The sequence below is a fragment of the Mobula birostris genome, chromosome 8 (assembly GCF_030028105.1).
Source record: "Mobula birostris isolate sMobBir1 chromosome 8, sMobBir1.hap1, whole genome shotgun sequence".
NCBI lineage: Eukaryota > Metazoa > Chordata > Chondrichthyes > Myliobatiformes > Myliobatidae > Mobula > Mobula birostris.
In genome coordinates this window covers 130,828,819-130,852,406 of record NC_092377.1, presented here as the reverse complement: position 1 = coordinate 130,852,406, position 23,588 = coordinate 130,828,819, and the positions used below count along the sequence as shown (strand labels likewise).

The 23,588-nt window shown below is 44.6% G+C and overlaps 1 protein-coding gene across 1 annotated transcript; it reads left to right on the top strand.

Moving 5' to 3' along the window:
• The first annotated feature begins 9,841 nt into the window (after positions 1–9,841).
• On the top strand, positions 9,842–23,124 carry erfl1 (Ets2 repressor factor like 1). Its single transcript, XM_072266919.1, has 5 exons — positions 9,842–9,905; positions 16,435–16,669; positions 20,538–20,721; positions 21,248–21,389; positions 22,439–23,124. Exons 1-5 carry the CDS (start codon positions 9,842–9,844, stop codon positions 23,122–23,124), a joined length of 1,311 nt encoding a protein of 436 aa, XP_072123020.1.
• Positions 23,125–23,588: the final 464 nt, after the last annotated feature.

The following is a 23,588-nucleotide window of genomic DNA, read 5'->3' as shown; positions in this document are numbered from 1 at the left end:
AGAAAAAGAAATTATAATAATAATAAAAAACAAGTAAGTACTAAATATTGAGAACATGCGATGAAGAGTCCTTGAAGTTGAGTCCATAGTTTGTGGGAACAGTTCAGTGATGGGGCAAGTGAAGTTGAATGAAGTTATCCCATTTGGTTCAAGCTTGATGGTTGAGAGATAATAACTGTTCCTGACCCTGGCGTTGCGAGCCCTGAGGCTCCTGCACCTTCTTCCTGATGCAGCAGTGAGAAGAGAGCATGACCTGGATGTTGGATGCTGCTTTTCTGAGACAGCGCTTTGTGTAGATGTGCTCAATGGTAGGGAGGGCTTTAGCCATGATGGACTGGGCCGTATCCACTACTTATTATAGGCTTTTCCATACAAGGGTACTGGTGTTTCAATACCTAGCTGGGATGCAACCAGCCAGTAAACTCCTCACCACACATCTATAGAAGTCTGTCAAAGTTTTAGATGACATGTTGAATCTTTGCACACTCCTTGGACTTGCTGACAGTGAGGGAGAGGTTGTTGCTGTAGTACCACTCAGCCAGGTTTTCTATGTGCAGATTTGTCACCATCTTTGACTTGGCCGAAGCAGTAGAGTTGGCGAACTTAAACATGGCATTGGAGCTGTGCTTAGCCTCACAGTCATAAGTATAAAGTGAGTAGAACAGAGGGGTGGCCTTGTGGTGCACCTCCCCTGAGGGAGATTGTGGAGGAGAAGTCGTTGCCAATCCAAACTGACCGGGGTCTGCAAGTGAGGAAGTCAAAGATCTCGTTGCACAAGGATGGATTGAGGCCAAGGACTTGAAGCTTATTGATTAGTTTTGAGGGGATGATATTATTGAATGCAGAACTGTAGTCAATAAAGAGTGTTGTGTTAAGTTCTGGGTGCCCCATCACAAGAAGGATGTGGAGGCTTTGGAGAGGGTGTAAAACGGGGTTACCAGGATTACAGGGTATGAGCTATAAGAAGTTGTTGGATAAATTTGTTTTTATTGGTAAGATTGTATTTGGAATATTGTGAGTATAATCTGGGTCCTGTATCCAAGGAAGGATGCGTTGGCCCTGGAGAGAGTCCAGAGGAAGTTCACAAGAACGATCCCAGGAATGAAAGACCAGCGCAGTATGGACATTTCAGACCATGATGCTGTGCCTAGCTTTTAACCTACTTCAAGATCTCTAACCCTTCCCTCTTACTTAGACTTCCATTTTTCCTTCATCTGGGAGTCTACTATACGTCCCAAATGTATCTGCCTCTACTACCACTCTGGCAGTATGTTCCACACTCCCACCACTCTCTGCGTAAAAAAAGTCATCTATCACATTCCCCATTTTTTCCTCCAATCACCTTCAAAGGATGTCCTCACGTATTAAGCATTGCATCTCTAGTCATCCTCCTTCACTCTGAAGAGAAAAGCCTTAGCTTGCTAAAGCACACTCAAGGGTTGATGTACCTGGACCAGTTGATGTCTCTGAGCCTGTACTCAATGGAGAATGAGGGGGGATGTCCCAGGTACTGAAAGGCCTGCACAGAGTGGACATGGAGAGGGCATTTCCATCAGCAGGAATTCTAGGATTCAAGGGCACAGCCTCAGAATAAAGAATTGCGCCGAGGAGGATTTTTTTCAAGCAGAGGGGTGGAATTCATTGCCACAGAGGGCAGTGGGGGCCAAGTCATTGTACATACTTAAGGCAGAGGTTGAAAGGTTCTTGACTGACTTGTCTTCAATTTGTCGCTGACATCTTGCCTTTTTCACTGTATGGTATACTTTTACATATAATTTATATTCCATGTGTTGTACCTACAAGCCTGTGATGCTTTTACAAGTAAGTTTTTCATCACGCCTATACCTCACCATAACGGTGCATAGGACAGTAAACTTGACTTGAGTTCTTCCGTTAGGTAAGTGGTAATTAGTTTGTTGTTCGTCCTTCGTAGTCGAAGATGACCATGGCTTCAAAGTCAAATGGGAGATTGGTGGCTGTGGGTCCGGAGGTGACTGATGAGGCCAATCCGGGCCCTGAAGGCTCGCCCACATGTGGGACACAAGTGGGTGGGTGCTGTCGTGGCAGTGGATGCTGCTCGGGCCTTGCGCACAGCACACTTTCGTTGCGCCTCGATGATGCACCTGACTTCAGCTGCTCGGGCTCCTGTGGTGATCTTGCTGCGCCAAGCTGGACAGTCGAGGGCAAGCGTCTCCCATGTGTTGATGTCAACACCCAGGCCTTTGAGGGACGCTTTGAGGCAGTCTTTGTAACGTTTCTTCTGCCCCCCGACTGAGCGCTTGCCCTGACACAGTTCTCCGTACAGCAGCTGCTTAGGCAATCGGCTGTCTGGCATTCTGACCACATGTCCAGCCCACCTGGCTTGGGCTTTCAGTAGGAGGGTAGACGCTGCAGAGCCCAGCTCGTTCCAGGATTTCCGTGTCAGGGACTTTGTCCTGCCAGCTGATGTGGAGGAGTCTGCGGAGACAGCTCAGGTGAAAGTGGTTGAGCTGTTTGGCGTGTCTGCTGTAGACAGTCCAGGTCTCGCTGGCGTAAAGGAGGGTGGTAAGGACCACTGCACAGTAGACCTTCAGCTTGGTGGTAAGGCTGAGTCTTCTCCGATCCCAGACGTTCTCACGGAGTCTCCCAGAGGCGGCGCTGGCTTTAGCAATCCTGTTGTTGACCTCAGCGTCTATGTTCACTGCGCGTTTATTAATGCTATATATACTATAGTATAGTGAAAAACTTTATCTTGCCTGTCATCCATACAGTACATCGAGGTAGTACAAGGGAAAAGCAATAACAACACAGAATAATGGATTTTTTGCATCTGTATTTACTCAGAAGATAGACACAGAGTGTATAGAATTGAAGCAAAGTAGGAGCAAGGTCATGGACCGAAGGAAGAGGTATTTTGAGGTAAATTAAGGTGGATAAATCCCCACAGCCTTACAAGGTATTTCCTTGGGCCTTATGGAAGGCTTTTGCAGAAATTACAGGGGCCCTAGTAGCGATATTTTAAACATGTGGGCGAGGTGCCGCAGGGTTGGAAGATAGTTAATGCTGTTCTGCTGTTTAAGAAAGGCTCTAAAGGTAAACCAGGAAATCATAGGCTGGTGAGCCTGACATTATTAATGAAAAAGTTATTGCAACATATACTAAGGAACCGGAAATATGAGTATTTTGATAGGCAAGGACTGATTAGGGATACTCAGCATGGCTTCGTGTATGGTAGGTTGTATCTAACCAATCTTGTAGAGTTTTTTGAGGAAGTTTCCGGGAAAGTTGATGAAGGTAAGGCAGAGAATAGTGCTTACACGGAATTTAGCAAGGCACTTGACAAGGTCTTGCATGAGAGGTTGGTCAGGAAGGTTCAGTCACTCGGCATTCAAGATGAGGTCGTAAATTGGTTTACACATTGGCTTTGCGGGAGCAGCCAGAGCCTGGTAGTAGATGGTTGCCCCTCTGATTGGAGACCTGTGACTAGTGGTGTGCCGCAGGGATCGGAGCTGGGTCCATTGCTGTTTGCCATTTAAATCAACAGTCTGGATGATAATGTGGTTAACTAGATCAGTAAATTTGCAGATGACACCAAGATTAGGAGTGTAATGGACAGTGAGGAGGACCATCAGAGCTTGCAGCAGGATCTGTAACAGCTGAAAAAATGGGTTGAAAATGGCAGATGGAATTTAATGCAGACAAGTGTGAGGTGTTGCACTTTGGAAGGACCAACCAGGGTAGGTCTTACACAGTGAACAGATGGGCACTGGGGAGTGCAGTCGAACAAAGGGACCTGGGAATACAGGTCCATAATTCATTGAATGTGGCAACACAGGTAGAAATGGTCATAAAGAAAGCTTCATAACACGAAGTATTGAGTACAGGAGATGGGATATTATGTTGAAGTTTTATAAGATTTTTTAAAGGCCTAATTTGGAGTATTGTGTGCATTTTGGGGCACATACCTACAGGAAAGATGTAAATAAGGTTGAAGGAGTACAAAGAAAATTTACAAGGATGTTGCCAGGACTGGGAGACCTGAGAAATAAGGAAAGATTGAACAGGTTAGGACTTTATTCCTTGGAACGTATAAGATTGAGGGGAGATTTGATAGAAGTACACAAAATTATGAAGGACATAAATAGGGTAATTGCAAGCAGACTTTTCCCACTGAGGTTTAGTAGGACTACAAGTAGAGGTCATGGGTTAAGGGTGAAAAGTTTAATGTTTAAGGGGAACAGGAAGGGAAACTTCTTCACTCAGAGTGTCATGAGAGTGTGAAACAAGCTGTTAGCGCAAGTAGTGCATGCAAGCTTAATTTCAACATTTAAAGGAAGTTCAGATAGGTACATGGATGAGAGAGGTATTGAGGGCTATGTTCCGGTGCACGTCGATGGGACTAGGCAGTTTAAATGTTTCAGCATGGACTAGATGGGCCAAGAGGCCTGTTCCTGTCCTGCACTTTTCTATGACTCTAATAAAGTGTTACAGTTACAAAGAAAGTGCTGTGCAGGCAGGCAGTGAGGGCCACGTCGAGGTAAATTGTGAATTCAAAAGTTCATCTTTATTGGAAAGGATATCCATTGAACAGTGGGGTAGAAGCTGTCCTTGAGAATACTGGAACATATTTTAAGGCTTTGGTATCTTCTGCCCGGTGGGGGTGGGGGGGGGAGGCAGAAAAGAGAATGAAAAGAGACAGAGTGTGTATGGTCTTTGATTATGCTGGCTGCTTTACTGAGGCAGAGGGAAGTATAGACAGAATCCATGGAGAGGAGGCTGTTTTCTGTGATGTGCTGAGCCGTGTCCAGAACTGTCTGCAGTCTCTTGCAGTCAAAGATAGGGCAGTTGCCGTCCCAAGCCATGATCCATCCAGATAGGATACTTTTTATGGTTCATCTGTAATATTGGTGAGGGTCAAAGAGGACATGTCAGATTACCCTAGACTTCTCAGCACGTAGAGCACTGGAGAGCTTTCTAGGACGTAATATCAATGTGTTTGCACCGGGGCAGGTTATTGGTTACATTTACACCCAAGAAGCTGAACTTCTCAACCAGGGGGTGTGTACTCCGCCTTGCTTCCTGAATCAATGACAAGTTCTTTAGCTTTGCTGATATTGAGGTAAAGATTTTTGTATTGATACCAATCTTTTTTCCTGTACTCTGTCCAATGTCCTTTTCGCACTAATTGTCGAGCAGTGGGTTCCGGTTAATTGGGCCATCAGTTAATTGGAACAGCCGCTTATTTGGGACAACTCTTTAAGAACAAAAAGTAATCAAGAAAATAGCCAGGACTCGCTTTGTTTTTTTTTTTGGGACACAATGCCACTTAATTGGGACAGAGGATTGTTGCTGAATGGTTTCTAACTAGCATCAGTCACGCATGCTCGTGTGCCCATTAGACCATTCACCGTGTTTAGAGTGAGCAGTTTTTAAATAGTGTCAGTTGCATAGGTTTCTGTTCAAAAAGCAGTGACTTTTGTCACTAATGGTCGGTGAGACATAAACTGCCTTGCTCACTGCAGTTTCAAGCATTCAGGCGTGGTGATGCCAGTGACAGCTGGGAGTGAAAATGAAATAATGTTGCTACTTCAGGAAGTTAGGAACCATGAAGAATTTGAAGATATTCACAACCATCTTGAATGTCACAATGAAAATAAAGATTTGGAGGATGCAACCATCAAAAGCATTGTATGAAGGCACTAGGTGTCTGCAGCTTTACAGTCAATCAAAAGAACATGGCAGCATACACTGAATGAATGTATTAGGAACTGTTATATTCCATTGTATACAGTACCATTGTATAGTACTGTAGTAGTGTTTTAATTTGTTTTGAATTTCATTTAAAAACATAATTTATGCTCAGATAAATGCTAGTTTATCTTTTTTATATTTGTTTAACTATCTCCATGAAACTTCAGCTAATCGAGGCAGCCATTTAATTGGGCCAAAATATACTGGTCCTGATGCGTCCCAATTAGTTGGAATTCACTGTGTTTATTGTTGTATTTATTATTATCTTGTGCACTGTTTACTCTGTGAACTTCATATGTTCCAGGAACTTCATTGCACCGCTTGTGCATATGACAATAAACAAATTCTTTGGTCCATGATGTTGTGCTGAGTTAATAAAACCAGTACTGAAAATCCCAACTAAATGAATTCACTTCTGCCTATACGTCTCCTCATTCACTGCACAGTAATGTACTGACCTAAGAGCTTCTGATATACCTCGACCATATCTGCCTCCACCACCACTCCTGTAGCACATTCCAGCCACCCATCACTCTCTGTGTCGTAAAAAAACTTGCCCCACACATCTCCTTCGAATTTATCCCCTCTCACCTTAATGCCCTGTAGTGTTAGACATTTTGATCCTGGGTTAAAGATTCTGACTGTCTATCCCATCTAGGCCTCTCAGAATTTTATTAACTTCATCCTTCAGCCTCTGCCACACCAGAGGAAACATCCCAAGTTTGTCCAAACTCCTGTATTGGTCGTGCCTTCTAAGCCAGGCAGTATCCTGGTGAACCTCTTCTGCACCCCCTTGAAAACCCCCACAACATTCCTGTAACGGGGTGACCAGAACTGCACACAAAGCTCCAAGTCCAGCCTAACCGAAGTGTTACCCAGCGGCAGTATGACCTCCTGAGTCTCACACACGATGCCCCGGCCGACGGAGGGAAGCGCACCCACCCCCAATACGGGGTTCCTCTAGCTAGAGCTTTGCAAGGTGCTGTAGAACAATTTTGTGAAAAGGAGGAAGTGATGAGAGTTGGCTACCGTTGTCGTACATCTGCTATTGGACTGAAATCTCGCTGCCTGTTCCGGAGGCCGAAGAGAGTGCGCGGCTGCGCCGGCTACCGACGCAAGGACTGGTCGCCATCCTTTGCAATCCCTTCCCCCGGCCGGACGAGAGGCAGGGGATGTGCTTCCGATTCTGGCTCAAACAAGAAGCGATTTTATTCTCTATTTTTCTTCCCCGATGACAATTTCTTGGAAGAGGTAGACTTTCTCTCTCTGTCTGCCCGTGCGCTTGGGAGCATGGCTCCTGTTCCATGGAGAGACTGACATACCCGCACCATCTGAGATAGAATTCGGCAGAATTGCCCGGGGAAATATAGCCCAGAGATTAGCCGCTCCTACAGATTCCAACCCTTCAGAACTCATTAAGAGACTATTTATAAATATAAATTACTTGTTTTATCATTTTCTTACATTTTAATGTCATCTTTAGGAAAATATTTTGCGCATAACTGTCTATATATTTATATATGGATTTTCATTTGTTATATTTTACAACACTACTGGAATTTAGACAGGTTACTTCTATCACGTAGTTTGTTTTATACCTGTTAGTTATGTGATACATATCGTTTCACATTAATAAATCAATTACATTCACGGGAAATTATACGCACAACAAATTCTGCAGATGCTGAAAATCCGAAGCAACACACACAAAATGCCGCAGGAACACGGCAGGCCAGGCAGCATCCATGGAAATGAACTAGCGGTCGACGTTTCGGCCCGAGACGCTTCTTCGGGACTAGAAAGGAAGGGGGAAGAAAGCAGAATAGAGAGGTGGGGGGGGGGAGGAGAAGCCAGGTGGGTGGGAAAGGTGAAAGGCTGGAGATGGAGGTCAGGAGAGTGGGCCATAGGAGAAAGGGAAGGAGGGGAGGGGATAGGCGGGTGAGAAGAGATAAGAGGCTAGAGTGGGGTATGGAAGGAGGGGGAATTAAAGGATATACATTAATTATACAATTCGTTTAATATATACACAGCCAACTACTTTCATTATATAGCCTGTTTAATGTAGTTTTCATTGTGCATTTTCGATATAAACTCTATGTGCACTTTCTGTATGTACCAGCTACTTTCATTATAGTCTGTTTAATATATGATTGTTCAATATACTGCATATAGGTCCATTACATTTTATTACGATCTGGATTCATTACGTGGTTTCAATGCATAGTTAAATTATATAATGTCATCGTATAGTTTCAATATATAGATTGATTATGTAGTTTCATTATATAGTTTATTCCCTGGTTTTATTATGCTCTGCTTTTACAGTACTGCGCAAAAGTCTCAGACACATAAAAAAATTGTAAAACAAAGACGCTTTCAAAAATAATGAAAAGTTACTAAATATCAAAATTTTGTTATAAGGAGCTGAAAACAGTAAAAATGAAACTAAATCAAATCAATATTTGGTGTGGCCATCCTTTGCCTTTAAAACTACATCAATTCTCTTAGATACTCTGTCGTGCAGTTTTATAAGAAAATCGGCCGGTAGATTGTTCCAGGCATCTTGGAGAACTTGCCACAGTCCTACTGCAGAGTTTGGCTGTTTCACCTGCTTCTGTCTCTCCAGGTAATCTCAGACAGCCTCTATGATGTTGAGATCAGGGCTCTGTGGAGGCCATACTATCTGAAATCATATTTTAAAAACCTAGTGTGCCTGAGACTTTTGTACAGTACTGTATATGCTTTCATGATTTGGCTGATTTTTGAGTTTCATTATATGGTTTCATTAAACATTGCTATTCTACAGATCATTTATTTTACATATAATTGTACCGTTTATTTTACCCTTTATATATAAACAGCTACTTTCATTATATAGCCCGCGTTTAAAATATACAGTAAACCCAGTTAATTTTCATTTTGTATATAAACTAATTACTTTCATCGTGTAGTCCGTATTTAAAACATTTTTTTTAATTTTATATGTGCAAAACTGTTCTTTCTAGCTCTTTTTATAGCTAACGTGGCTTTAAATTTAACTCAATACCATCTCTCTCGCCCTTTTTTCCTTTAACCTCGCCCTCCTCGTCAAACCTCTCGCTCTCTCTGTGTCGCCGTTCACTTCAATGTTAACAATTATCCTCCATTTCCAACGTTTTACATTTCTACAGTACACCGTTAAAGCTCCATGTTCTAAATCTTTAATTCCCTTTGGTGAATTTTTTATTTGTTTTAGTTATTTTTTTATTTTAAAACGTACTTAGAGTTAATTTTTTTATATAAATAATGTCATTTGCAAAATAAATAATACTAAAAGACTGGCTGAAATATATACGGCCTGATTTTTCATAAATACAAAAGTATGGTAGGGACAGCTAAGCGTTTAAATGAATATGTATAATTAAAATATAACGTCAATAGATAACATGAGTTCATAACGCCAGTTTATATGAATATAGAACTACCTTTCAATATGTATTTTGAAGAAAATACAAATAACATAAACATATAAATAAAATCTTTCTATGTTTGTAATTATACATTTGAATGAAATCAAACGTAACCAACTTAGATATAAAATACATTTATGTAATGTTATTTGCAAACATTTGAATAAAATATTAATTCATATGAATATGAAATGCATTTATAATTGTTTCATTGATATACAAATACAAATTATATAGAATATCCTACATAATATGCAATGTGTTTTCTACAATAGTTATATGTGAATACATCTAATCAATAATAGCAGTTTATGTAATTATTAACGTTGTATGTAAAATTATTCCAAACGTAGAGATCGTTCAATTCACTCAACACGTAGCTTTAGTTTTGAAAAAAATTGAAGATATGTAATTTCGAATAATTGAATTTATAAAACAATTTATTATATAAGTATACATTTAAAAGGTGTATATTTATAAATTTATAAAACAGAATTATGACACTCACGGCATTAAAAACAAACATGTTTGGATAATCATTCAAAGTTTAAATAACATGATTTTCTGGAGGCGCTGATTGTTGCATGATGTAACAGTTACTTTTTTTAATGGATTAATCCTCTTACTCTTCAACTTTCGCAGACTGCTTCACTTTGACCGGCATGGATTGCAACTGTGTCTCGGACCTGCTATTAACTCCCCCAATGCCGACTCTCTGGACGCCAGGTAGGGCTTAACTTTGCTGGCGATGGAGAAGATACTCGGACTAGAATGGGCGTGCGGAGAGAGCCGAGCCTGTCGCGGGTCGTCTCAGCTGGTTTGGAGAAAGCGAGGAGAGGAGAGAAAAAGATAAGAGGAGCGAGAAAGAGAAATAGAAGAGAGTGACAGATTAAAAAAAAGAAACAGAGAGAGAAGGGGAAGTGGGAAACGTGAGTGTCTGTGAGAGGGAAAGAATGGATGAAAATGTGTGGGGGGAAATGAGAGAGAGTTTGTATAAAAATTGAAGCATGGTGTTTGAGGTTTTGCTTTCGTGTGTGTGCTGTGTAAATATGTCAGCGTTTCTCTGTGTCTGTGGTGTGTATGTGAACGTATGCCTGTGTCTGTGTTTTGATGTTTGCTGTGCGTGTGAGTGAGAGGAAGAGAGAGAGGAGAGTATGCGTATGAGTGTGCAATAGAGAGAGGGGGTGAGAGAGAGAGAATGAGAGTAACCCTATGTGAGGGACGAGAGTGGGTATTTGAGGGGGCAGGGAGTGAGAATGTTTGACAGCTGGTGACTCACAGTGTTATCGTCCATCACCCCCGGAGCAAGACTTTAGGAGTGGAAGGGGGGAGGGTAACTTCACACTGTGCACGCATCATGCGCCAAGAGTGAACACCAGTGTTAGAGCTGAGATGTCATCAGAACAGGGTGGAAAACAGTCCATCCTAGACACTAACCTCGCTATGAGTAAAAAGTCAATGGGCAACCGTTCCCGAACTCTGACTACAACCCCTACTCACACAATGTGAAAACAACCACTCCGGCTGACTGAGCGCCCCCTTTGACGCTCACCGGCTGTAAATCTTCATCTACAGTCCAACAGGGTCAGCAGAACGTAAGAAGGGATGTTCAGTGAGCACATTGTTTAATGCAAAGTTCGTGTGTAGTCTATAACAGCGTCAATAACACTGACTGTAATGTTGTCCTCAATACGGTCCGTGATTCAGAGTCAATAATGTCCAAAGCACTGACTGTAACATTCTCTATAATAGTGACTTCAACACTGTCTATGAACTGATAGCAACACTGTCTTTAACAATGTACATAATACTGTCTACAGTACTATTTAGAGTCCTATAAATAATACTGACTATAACACAGACTACAATACTATTTGTAACACTGTCTATTGTAAGGCCCTACAACAGTGACTATAACACTGACTACAACAGACTACAATACTCTCTATAATGTCTACACATTTGACTATAACAGTCTAAAGCACTGTATATAACAGTGACTATAACACTGTCCACAACACTGATATGACAGTCTGAAGCACTGTGTACAACACCATCTACAACAGTGTCTACACCATGATCTATAACACCATTAACATGACTATCTACAATGCCATTTATTAATACCGTCTCCAACATTATCTACTGCACCATCTACTACACCACCTACAACGCCATCTACAGCACCATCTACAATGCCGTCTACAGTGCTGTCTACAACACTGCCTACAATGGCAACTAAAACGCCGTCTACAGTGCCGTCTACAACACCATCTAGAACATCATCTACAACACCATCAACAATACCGTCTACAACACCATCAACAACACCATCAACAACACTGTCTACAACACCATCTCCAACACTGTGTACAGCACCATTTACAATATGCACAGCACTGTTTACAGCACCATCTACCACATCTCCACAACATGGTCTATGACACCATCAAAGTGACCACTTATAACACTGTCTGCTGCTCTGGTTGCTGCACCATTTACCACACCATCTACTACACGGTCCAGAGTTCCATCTACGGCACCAACTGCAATGCTATCTACAGCGCTGTCTACACCGTCCACAACTTGGTCTATCACATTAACAAGATCTTGTACAATACCATGTCCAACATTGTCTACAGTACCGTCAACAACACCATTTACAATACTATCAACAAAACTGTCAACACTATCAGCAACATTGCCTACAGTACCATGTACAGAACTGTGTACAACACCATTTACAGCATTGTCTACATCTACACCATCTACAGTGCCATCTACAACACCAACAACATCACCTACAACACTATCTCCAACATTGTCTACAATACCATCTACAACATCATCTACAGCAACATCGACAGCATCTACAACACTGTGTACTGCACCATCAACACTTTCTATAATACCATCTATAACAACATCTACAACACCATTAACAACATTTTAAAAACCATCTACAGTACTGTACAATATCATCAACATCACCATCTACAGCACTGTCTAGAGCACAGTCAATAACATAGTCAACAACACAGTCAACAACATTGTCCACAAAACAGTCTATAACACCATCAACATGACTGTCAACAACTTCATCTATAAAACCATCTCCAAAATTATCTAAGCACCATCTACTTTGCTGTCTACATTGCCACCTACAGCTCCATCTACAGCACTGTCTACAGAACAGGCAACAACACTGTCAATTGTCTACAACTCTGTCTATAATACCATCTCTAACGTCTACAGCGCCATCTACAGCACCACCTACAATGGCAGCTACAACGGTACTCTCTGGAATTTTGAAGAGTGCATGGGGATCTCATTGAATCCTACCGCATGTTGAAAGGACTAGATAAGGTGGACGTGGAGAGGATGTTTCCTCTGGTGGAGGTATCCAGAATTAGAGGACACAGCCTCAAAATTAGGGGGCAACCTTTTAGAACAGAAAGAGAAATTTTTTTTAGCCAAAGAGTGGTGAATCTGTGGAATACTCTGCCACGGACTGCGGTGGAGGCCAAGTCCGTGGGTATACTTAAAGCAGAAGCTGATAGATTCCTGATTGGTTGGGGCATCATGGGATATGGCGAGAGGGCAGAAGTATGGGGGTTGAATGGGATCCCGGTTCAGACATGATGAAATAGCAGAGTGGACTCGATGGGCTAAATGGCCTAGTTCTGCTCTATGTCTTACAGTACCATCTACGACCCTGTCCAGAGCACAGTCAACAACACCGTCTATAACATCATCAACAAAATCATCCACAACATGGTCTATAACACCATGAAAACAACCAGCCACAGAACAGTCTACAGCACTGTCCACAACACCATCAACATGACTATCTACAGCACCATCTATAATACTGTCTCCAACATTGTCTACAACACCGTATGCAACACCAACTACAACACCATCTACATCATCTATAAAACCATCAACAACACAGACAACAGTACTGTCTACAGCACCATCTACAGCATCATCCACAACAGTCTAATGCACCATCTACAAAATAGTCTACAGCACCATCTACTGCACTTCCTACAGCACCATCCACAGCTCTGTCTGTCTACAACATTGTCTAGAACACAGTCTATAGCACAGTGTACACTGTCTACAATGCTATCTCCAACATTGTGTGCAGCACCATTTACAATATCCACAGCACTGTCTACCATACCATCTAAAGCACCATCTAGAGCACAGTTGACAACATCATCCACAATATTGTCTATAACACCATCAAAATGACTACCTGTAGCACTGTCTACAGAATTGTCTACTGCTCAAGCTACCACACCATCTACCATATCATCTACAGCACCATTTGCAATGCTACCTACAACGCTGTCTACACCATCCGCAACACAGTCTATAACACCATCAACAAGACCTTCTACAATACCGCATCCATCTAGCACCATCTATAGCACCATGGTCTGTAACACCATCAAAACAACCATCTACAGCACTCTCTACTGTTCCAACTGCCGCTTCATCTACCACACCATCTACTACATGGTCTAGAGTGCCATCTACAGCACTGTTAACATCATTATCCACAACATGGTCTATAACACCATCAAAATGATCACCTACAACACCATCTACAGCACTGTCTACAACACCTTCAAGGAAACTGTCAATAACACTGTCTACAGTGCTGTGTACAGCACCGTTTACACCATCTGCAATGCTGTCTACAATGCCATCTACAACACCGTCTACAACACTATTAACAATGCCATCAACATCATCTGCAGCACTAACAATAACACCAGCTACAATACCAACAACACTGTCCACAAACCATAAACAATATCATCAACACCACCATCTGCAATACCATCTACACCATGTACAGTACTGTTTACAAGACCATTGATAGCAACATCTAAAACACTGTCTATAACAATTACCTATCTCTCTCCCTGTAATGCTGAATACAACAGTGTCTACAACACTATGACACTGACTAGGACAGCATCTAGAACACCATCAATACACTATTTGCGACACTGTGTATAACATAAACTTTAAGGCTATCTACACCACTGACTACAACATGGTCTATAACACTGACTATAAAACTAACTACAACACTGAATATAAAACTATTTAAGTGACTATAACACTGTTTTCATACCATCTATAACTCTAACTACATCATGCTCTGTAGCATTGACTATAACAGTGTATAAGTGTTTATAATACTGACTACTGTATAACTCTCTCCACAACATTTCTGTGAACAGCAACTAAAACTCTGACTATAATCCTGACTACAGCAGTAACTCGATAAACAATACCAATTCATCAATAGGACCAATCCACCTACAGTACCACTCCATCAACAATAACAATCAATCAGTGGCTTCAGTGCAAGTCATCAATAGTATCACTCCATCATCAAGATTAGTGGATCAACAGATGCAATCCAACAACAGTGCTGCTTTACTGGTGGTACCAATAAATCAACAGTACCAGTCTACTGACTGATCCAAACCATCAACTAGATCTAATCCATCTACAATACTAATTCATCAACAGATACAATCCATCAACAGTACTAATCTATCAACAATACATATATGTCAATGGGAGCAATCTATGAATAGTATTAATCATTTATCAATTTATCCACCAGAAGCATTAATCATTTACAGAGTTAATCCATCAATGGTTCCTAATCATCAACATTATGATGTTTTGTAGATCCAATCCATAAACAGTACCAATTCATCAACAATCCAAACCAAAGTAATACCAATCCGTCAATAGTACAAGTTCACCAACAGTACCAATTCATCAACAGTATCAATCCATCAACAGCCCAGTTCATAATAGTACTAGTTCAACATGCCAATCCATCTACAAACAGTACCAGTTAACTAACAATACTAATCCATCAACAGTAGCAGTCTATCAACAGAAACTGTTCACCAACAGATCCAATCCATAAGGAGTACCAAATCCGTAACATTACCAAAGCATCAACAGAACATGTTCACTGGCAGTACCAATTCATCTTAGAATCAGTTTATCGACTGTAACAATTTATCAACCGAACCAATTCACTCACCAATCCATTAATGAAACCAATCTGTTGTAACCAGTTATTTATCAATGGACTTTATCAATCCTTTGATAATACCAATGCATCTAAACTACTAATCCACTGACCACACCAATAGATCAATGGTACTAATTCATTAATAATATTAATCCATTTACAAAATGAATCCATTATCAGCATTAATCAATTAGTTGTATCCATTATTGACAGTACTAATCCATTCATGTTAACAGACTATTCATAGCAGCATTCCATTGACGATACTAATTCATCAACAGTTTTCCAGTAGATACCCATTGAAAGTAATAATCTATTACTAGCTCCAATCCATTGGCTTGACAGTAAAAATCCATTCTTAATATCTATTTACAGTACTAATCCATTAATATATCATTGCAATAACAAATATTGCACTAAGCTACTTGGTAAAAAATTAAATAGGCTTATTATTGCCACATCGCAAGTTACAGCGAATAGCTTTATTTTTCATGCCATCCATGCAGATCATTTCATCACATTAGTGCATTGAGGTAGTACAAGAGAAAACAATGCAGGAGGCAGAACAAAATGTAACAGTTACAAAGAAAGTAAGGTACAGACAGACAATGAGGAGCAAGGTAACAAGGGACAGTAGATAGTAAGAATGAAAATCCATCTAATGAGGAACTGTTCAAAAGTCTTAGCAGAGCAGGAGAGAAGCTGTCCGTGATCCTGGTGGTATGTCCTTCCAGGCTTTTGTATCTTCTGCCTAATGGAAGGGTGGAGAAGAGACAATATCCGGGGCGGGACAGATCTTTGATGAATCTGGCTGCTTTACTAATGCATCGAGAAGTATCCATGAAAAGGAGGCTGGTTTCCGTGATGTACAGCTTCTTGTAGTCATGGATAGACCAACTGCCATACCAAGCCATATGCTCATTTAAATTGGAATGCCCTAGTTCTCAATGTGGGATTTGAAACCACATTCTCTGAATCATTCTTCTGGACACCAGACCAGTAGTGTAACCCCTCTGTGCTATGACACCCTGCCATGCTTCCTGGAAATCTTTGACGTAATCTGCATCTAATACTGAATCTCAGTGTGTTGGGAGTTACTCAGTCTAATCTCACTGGATAGAAGCCTCCACAACTTGCCTTACATTGAATCACTACCCCCCATCCCCCTTACAGGCTTTGCATTTCCGGACTGGGCCTACAAGCCGGAGTCGAGCCCCGGGTCACGGCAGATCCAGCTCTGGCACTTCATTCTGGAGCTGCTGCAGAAGGAGGAGTACCATGACGTGATCGCCTGGCAGGGCGACTATGGCGAGTTTGTCATCAAGGACCCCGACGAGGTGGCCAAGCTGTGGGGCGTCCGCAAGTGCAAGCCCCACATGAACTACGACAAGCTGAGCCGGGCGCTGAGGTAACATCTCCACCAGCTCCTTAGCTTCACCCTCCTTATCTGCATGCCCTTTCCCTGTGAGCCCATCCTTCCCTGAGGAGCTTCTCATTTGGAAGCAGGCCCTCCAGCCCAATGCATCCATGCCTACTGAGATGCTAGTCCCATTTGCCTGAATTTGGCCCATATCGGTTACCTCTCCATATGCCTTTTAATGTCATTATACCTGCCTTAAACACTTCCTTGTTCAAAGCACCCACCACCCTCTCTGTGATGTTTTCCTTTGTATTTCCTTTAAAGTCTCTCCCTTCTCACCTTAAACCTGTGCTCTCAGATCATGACTCCCCTTCCCTTGGAAAAAGACTGCACATTCACCCTAATCAAGTCCCTTGTGATTTTACACACCTCCGAGGAGAAGGTACAGAAGCCCAAAGACACACACTCAATGTTTTAGGACAGATCCTTCCCCTCCACCATCAGATTTTGGACAGTCCGTGAACCATGAACACAACCTCACTGCTTTCCTCTCTTGTTGCACCACGTATTCATATTTTATATTTCTTATTGTAACTTATTGATATTGTTTTTTATGTACTGCACTGTGCTGCTGCCACAAACAACTGTGTTTCACAGCATATGCCAGTAATAATAAATTGAATTCTGATTGTACAGCGATGTCTCACTCCTGGTCTCGGTGCCCTGTCTGACGAAGGCCAGCACGCAGACTACTTCTTCACCACCCTGTCCACCTGCATCTCCACTTTTAGCTCTCACCTTTGGGGTCTTTCTTAGGGGGAGGGGCTCCCTAGAGTTTGGTCTCATTGGATGTGGATGTGACTTTGAGCAATGAAGAGACCACCCTCCTCAAGGAGAAAGACACTCCCAAAATGACCTCGGGCTCCCGGGGGGAACACAGCCTATGGGAGTCATTGGGAAGTTAAACACAGGTAGACCTTCACAGCGAATGTAGAACAGAGGGACTGAGGAGTACACGTACACAGTTCCCTAAAAGTGGCATCACAGTCAGACAAGATGGTGAATAATGCGCTTGGCACAATGCCCCTCATTTGCAGGAGTTGGGCTTCATGTTCAGAATCAGAATCAGGTTTGTTATCGGTTACACATGTCATGAAATTCGTTGTAAACAGCAGCACATAAATTACTATAAGTTATATAAAAAAGTAAATAGTGCAAAAGAGAAATAGCAAGATAGTGTTCATGGGGTAGGTAAAGATAAAGTTAACATTTGTCATTTGTATATCAAAGCACACGGTGAAATACATCATTTGCATTTAATGACCAATACAGTCTGAACGTGTGTTCGGGGAAGCTCTCAAGTGTCATTGTGCTTTCAGCGCCTACGTAGCAAACCTCGAACTTAACAAATCTAACACGTATGCCTTTGACTGTGGGAGGAAACCAGAGCACCTGGAGAAAACCCATGTAGTCATGGGGAGAACGTACAAACTCCTTCAGACAGCAGTGGGAATTCAAACTCCCATTACTGACCATTCAGAAATCTGATGGTGGAGAGGAAGAAGCTGGTTCTGAATCATTGAGTGTGGGTCTTCAGTCCTCCTCCTCATTGGCGGTAATGAGAAGAGGGCATGTCCCACATGTTGAGGGTACTTAATGATGGATGCCACCTTCGTGAGACATTCCCATTTGAAGAAGTCCTCGATGGTAGGGAGGCTTGTGCCCATGTTGGAATGGCTGAGTCTACAACCCTCTGCGGCCTCTTACACTTCCGTGCATTGGAGCCTCCCATGCCAGATTGTCATGCAACCAGTCATAATGTTCTCCACATTACATCTGTAGAATCTCTGAATGCAGAACAAATCTCCTCAAACTCCTAATGTAGAACTGCTGGTGTGCCTTTGTCATGATTGCATCAATGTATTGGGCCCAAGACAGATCTTCTGAGATGTTGACACCCAGGAACTTGAAGATGCTCACCTTTTCCACTGCCGACCCCTCGATGAGGAACAGGTGTGTGTTCCCTCGACTTCCCCTTCCTGAATGAGAGGTAGTGGGCTCAGGCTGTCCTGGCAGTAGGTGCTTTCAGGCTTTTGCATCTTCTGTTCGATGAGACAGGGGAGAATACAGAATGGTCAGGGTCAGAGGGGTCTCTGATGATATTAGCTGTTTTACTGAGGCAGCGAGAAGAGGAGTAGCTGGTTTCCGTGATGTGCTGAGTTGTGTCCACTACTCTCAGCAGTTTCTTGTGGTCATGGGCAGAGCAGTTGCTGTACCAAGCTGTGATGCATTTGGATAGGATGCTTTCTATGGTGTATCAATGAAGGTCATTTGAACACTCAGAGTCATGCTGAGTTACTGGAGGCTCTGAATTATTGTCAGAAGAGGTCCCAGAGCATTCCTCTCAAACGCCCCCCATGCCATCACTGTGGACATCCTGTCTATCTGCCTCATCCTGATGGTCCTACAGACCCCCCAACTCTCCCTGATTCACTTGGTGGGACCTTCTCTCACTCTGTGAGGCATCCCTCAGAGGTGTTCCAGGTTGTGTGGGAGGGTAAGGTTTCTGTTTTTCCTCTGACAACCTCTGTCCTATTGATGGGGTCCTGGCCTCCCTGCTTCACGCTGCCGGTGGTCCTGGCTTTTCTCCAAGGGTCCCTGCATCCATACTGTAGACCATCATCTACCAGTGGGTCAGAGTCTTATTGAGATGCTGCCTATCTCAATACTGTAGGGAGGGAGTACATTGTTTTGTTTCCCAAGGGTCTCCACCTCTTTATACATTTGACTGTCACTCCTGGTGTACCTCATTCCCTCTGAGAGTCTTCTCTCCAAGGGTCTTGTTTCCTTCTGAAGATTTCTATCTCCATGATAGGGTCTCTCCCTTCCTCCAAGAACCTATCCCTCTTACCAAGAATTTTGTCTGCTTCTGAAGGTTTCCATCTCCTTCTGAGGGTTTCTGCCTTCTTCTGAGGGCTTCTACCTTGCACTTGATGTCTCTTGTCTCCCTCCAAGACCTCTACTTGCTCTCTCCCTCCAAGTCTCTGAGTGTCTCTTCTTCACTCTGAGGGTCACTTACATCCTTCCAAAAGTCTCTGTCTCACTCCCACCCTCCAAGGGTCACTGTTTCGCTCCAAGTATCTCTCCCCCTTCTAAGGATCAAACCCTTCACCAACTTCACCTGAAGATTTCTATCTCCTCCTCATGGGATCTATCTCTCCACAGGTTTACATCTCCCTTTGACAATCTCTCTCACCTTTGGAGAACCTTTATCTCCTCTAGAAGATCACCTCAGGGTGTCTCCCTTCCTCAAAGTGTCTCTGTCTTCCTCGTCTCTATCTCACACTGAGGGTCTGTGTCTTCCCTGAGGTTGTTTGTCTCTGCAAGGTTTTTACTTCCTCAGTCTGAGAGAGAGTCTCTCTCTCTCTTGCTGAGGGTCTCAACTTGCTCCTGATGCTTCCTATCTCTCCATGAGGTTCCCTATTCCCCTCTAGTCATCTTCATTTCCCTCTGTGGTTCTCCCTCTCCTTCCAAGGGTTTCCTGAAAGTCTCTCCTATGAGCACCTCTCTGTCCCTCCAAGTGTAGCTTTTGCCTCTTAAGGGTCTCTCTCCCCGTCCAAGGTAACTTCCCTCCAAGGGTAACTATCGCCTGCCAAGGGTCACTCCCTCACTGTGTCTCCCCCTCCCTCTAAGGGTTTCTCTGTCTCCTCCTCTCTTCAAATGTACTTCCGTCCCTCTAAGTGTCTCCCCCTCCCGCCCTCTGTGGGTCCCATCCTTCTAGAGTCTCTAACACTCTCTAAGCATCGTCCATTCCCAAGGTTGTCTACCATCTGTTCTTCCCTGCAAGAGTATTCCCTAAGAAACTCTTGTCTCCTTCGCCCTTGGCTGCACTAACTCCCACTGTCCACCTCTCCAGGTATTACTACAACAAGCGCATCCTCCACAAGACCAAAGGCAAGAGGTTCACCTACAAGTTCAACTTCAGCAAGGTGATTCTGGTCAACTACCCCCTACTGGAGATGGGACACTCCCAGCTTCTGCTCACGCCCAACCCATTCGGCAGCACCCAGGGTCCCGAATGCAGCAGCATCACTCCTGAGGTAAGAACCTGCTCTTTCTGACCTTCGACTGCTGTACAGAATCACGGCTAATCCAGCATGCCCTTTGCCCCGATCCAGCTCCACAGTCTCCCCCACGACCACCCCTTGACATTCTTCTCCTTTCATCAATTCAAATGACATAAGTAGACCATTCCGCTCATCAGGTCTGCTTCACCATTCCATCATTTATTGTTTCTGTGATGGGACGGTGTGGAGGGAGCTTCACTGTGTCTGACCCCGGGAGTGTGATGGGATGGTGTGGAGGGAGTTTCACTCTGTGTCTGATCCCGGGAGTGTGTGATGGGACACTGTGGAGGGAGCTTCACTCTGTGTCTGACCCCGGGAGTGTGTGATGGGACGGTGTGGAGGGAGCTTCACTCTGTGTCTGACCCCGGGAGTGTGTGACGGGACAGTGTGGAGGGAGCTTCAGTGTGTGTCTGATCTTGGGAGTGTGTGATGGGACAATATGGAAGGAGCTCGACTTGTGTCCTGACTCTGACCTACTGTCTGTGTTGTTTTCACGAAGACAATCCAAAGTTTGTTGAACCCGCCCAGACTCCCTGATGCACGAGCCGGCGATCTGAGAAACCCGATCTTCGAACGGGCTGTCCCGTCCACAGATAACGAGAAACATCGACTGGAGACTGGACTCGCTTTCCTCAGCTCGGGTAGGTGAAGTAGAAGTATGGATTGCAGGGTCACATTCATGTAGGAGTGGGGGGAGGAGGGGAGTGGAGGAAGGATAGAGGAGGGACGAGAGAGGAGGGGAGGGAGAGGAGAGAAGAGAGAGAGAGAAAGGGAGGGGAGGAGAGGAGAGGAGAGAGGAGAGAAGAGGAGAGGAGGGAGAGGAGGGAAAGTCCACAGGAGTTTCTCAGGAATGAAAGGGTTAACGTATAGGGATGTTTGATGGCACAGGGCCTGTACTCGCTGGAGCTTAGAATAATGAGGGGCTACCACTTTGAACGTTCAAATATCGTAACGTCTAGATGGAGTGAATCCAGAGCGGATATTTCCTACGGGCGGGGGCGGGGGTCTAGGATCAGAGGTACCAGCCTCAGAATAGAGGGACATCCACCTAGAAGAGATGAGGAGGAATTTCTATAGCCAGGGGGTTTGGCGAATCTGTGGGATTCACAGACGGCAGTGCAGGCCAAGTCATTGGGAGAAAGATGGACAATGAAGAAGAGTGAAAGAAATAGTTTAGAACAAATGAAGGTGAGAGTGAGAGAGTTTGAGAGAGAGAATTGCAGAGAGGAGGGGGGAATGGGAGTGAGGGAGATTGAAAGGGGGCTAGCAAGAAAAAAAGGGCTTGAAATTGTATACGTATAGAATGAGAAAGGATGAGAAATGGGAAGGTGATAACGAGAGGGAGAGCGAGAGATACAGAGAGGTGAGAGATGGGGGTAGAGTGACAGACGGTTATGGGACGGATAGGGGGTGAGACGGGGAAAGGGCGAGAGACGGGGGAAGGGGTGAGAGACGGGGGAAGGGCCGAGAGACGGGGGAAAGGGAGAGAGACGGGGAAAGGGAGAGAGACGGGGAAAGGGAGAGAGACGGGGAAAGGGTGGGGACAGACAGAGAGGGAGAGAAGGAAGGGAGAACGGCAGAGAAGGAGGAACATACGAAGATGACCGTATCTCCCAAGGGTGGGCACGGGAGGGGTAGCTGACCTGTGCCTCCGCACACCACTCACTCTGCCTTCCCTTCTTCCCGGCAGGGACCCACTACTACTCCAAGCCTCCCGCCGTGCTGAGCGCCTACGGACGGAGCGGCCATCTCTCCGAGTACCCTTGGGGTCTTCCCTCCTACCCTCCGCCCCCCTTCAGCCTGTCTGCCTCCAAGGTGTCGCCCCTCTACCCTCCTCACTACTACCCGGGCACGCTGGCGCACATCCCTGCCCAGGTCTCCCTCCTGCCTCCCTCTTCCTCCGCTTCCTCCTCCTCTGTTTCCTCCGACTCAGTGGCGGAGAGGGTCCCTCCGCCTCTGGGACCCTACCCCCGCCTCTCCCTCGGTCACAAGGGCTTTCCGCCCTGTCCGGTGATCCAGACGCTGAGGGCGGACCTGGCGCCGACCCCTCTGTCCTCTTCGTCCTCCCACCAACCGCCCCAGCTCCCCTCAGCCGCCTCTGCCCCCTCCTCCTCCGCGTCCTCGGGTAAGGGGCTGGGTTCTGCGGAGGGAGGGGCGCGGACGTGGGTCAAGTCGGAGACGGACTCGGAACTGGAAGTGACGGACCTCAGCGGCTCCGGCTCGGAGGGAGAGGGCGGAGTTGATCCCCGGCCGAGAGGTCGGGATTGGTGCGTCTCCTCCACACCCCTCGTCGGTCAGCTGGGGACCCGTCCTCACCCTACCCGGGACATCCCGGAAACTATCCCTGTTGGGGTGGAGCTGCTTCGTGAATCCTAACCCCCCTCTCCTGCCCCTTCCCTCCGTCTTTTCCCACCCCACCCCCCTTCCTTGCTCACTGCCCCTCCGTTCCCCCCTCCTTCGGCCTCTTGCTATCCTCCTGTTCCCACCAGCCAAAGATCAGCGAGGTCGCGAACAGCGGTGTTTGGGAGGGAGAGGGCAGGAGGAGGGAAAATGAAGGCGAGAGTCCCCATGCCCTCGCCCGTTTATTCTGAGCGCAGCCGCATCTTGCGGGATTGCGGACCCGGAGCTTCCAAACGGATGAGTTCTGAGGCAGATGGCGACATCAGTCTAGATCGGGGATCCTTTGAAATGTCCCTCATTCTTAGCGGTGTGGGGGAGAGTGCCTCATTTCCCACTTCAAGTTGTCCTGTGATTTTTTGATCCCAGCTGTAAGTCGTCGGGGAAGAAGGGAGGGGCAGGGGAGAGAGAGGGAGTTTGGGGTGTCTCATGACCATTCTCGC

Excerpts from the sequence above, each read along its gene's own strand:
- erfl1 (XM_072266919.1), top strand. The coding sequence starts at position 9,842 with ATGGATTGCAACTGTGTCTCGGACCTGCTATTAACTCCCCCAATGCCG. Across the intron at positions 16,670-20,537 it reads AAGCTGAGCCGGGCGCTGAG|GTATTACTACAACAAGCGCA; the intron begins GTAACATCTCCA and ends CCACCTCTCCAG. Across the intron at positions 21,390-22,438 it reads ACTCGCTTTCCTCAGCTCGG|GGACCCACTACTACTCCAAG; the intron begins GTAGGTGAAGTA and ends TCTTCCCGGCAG.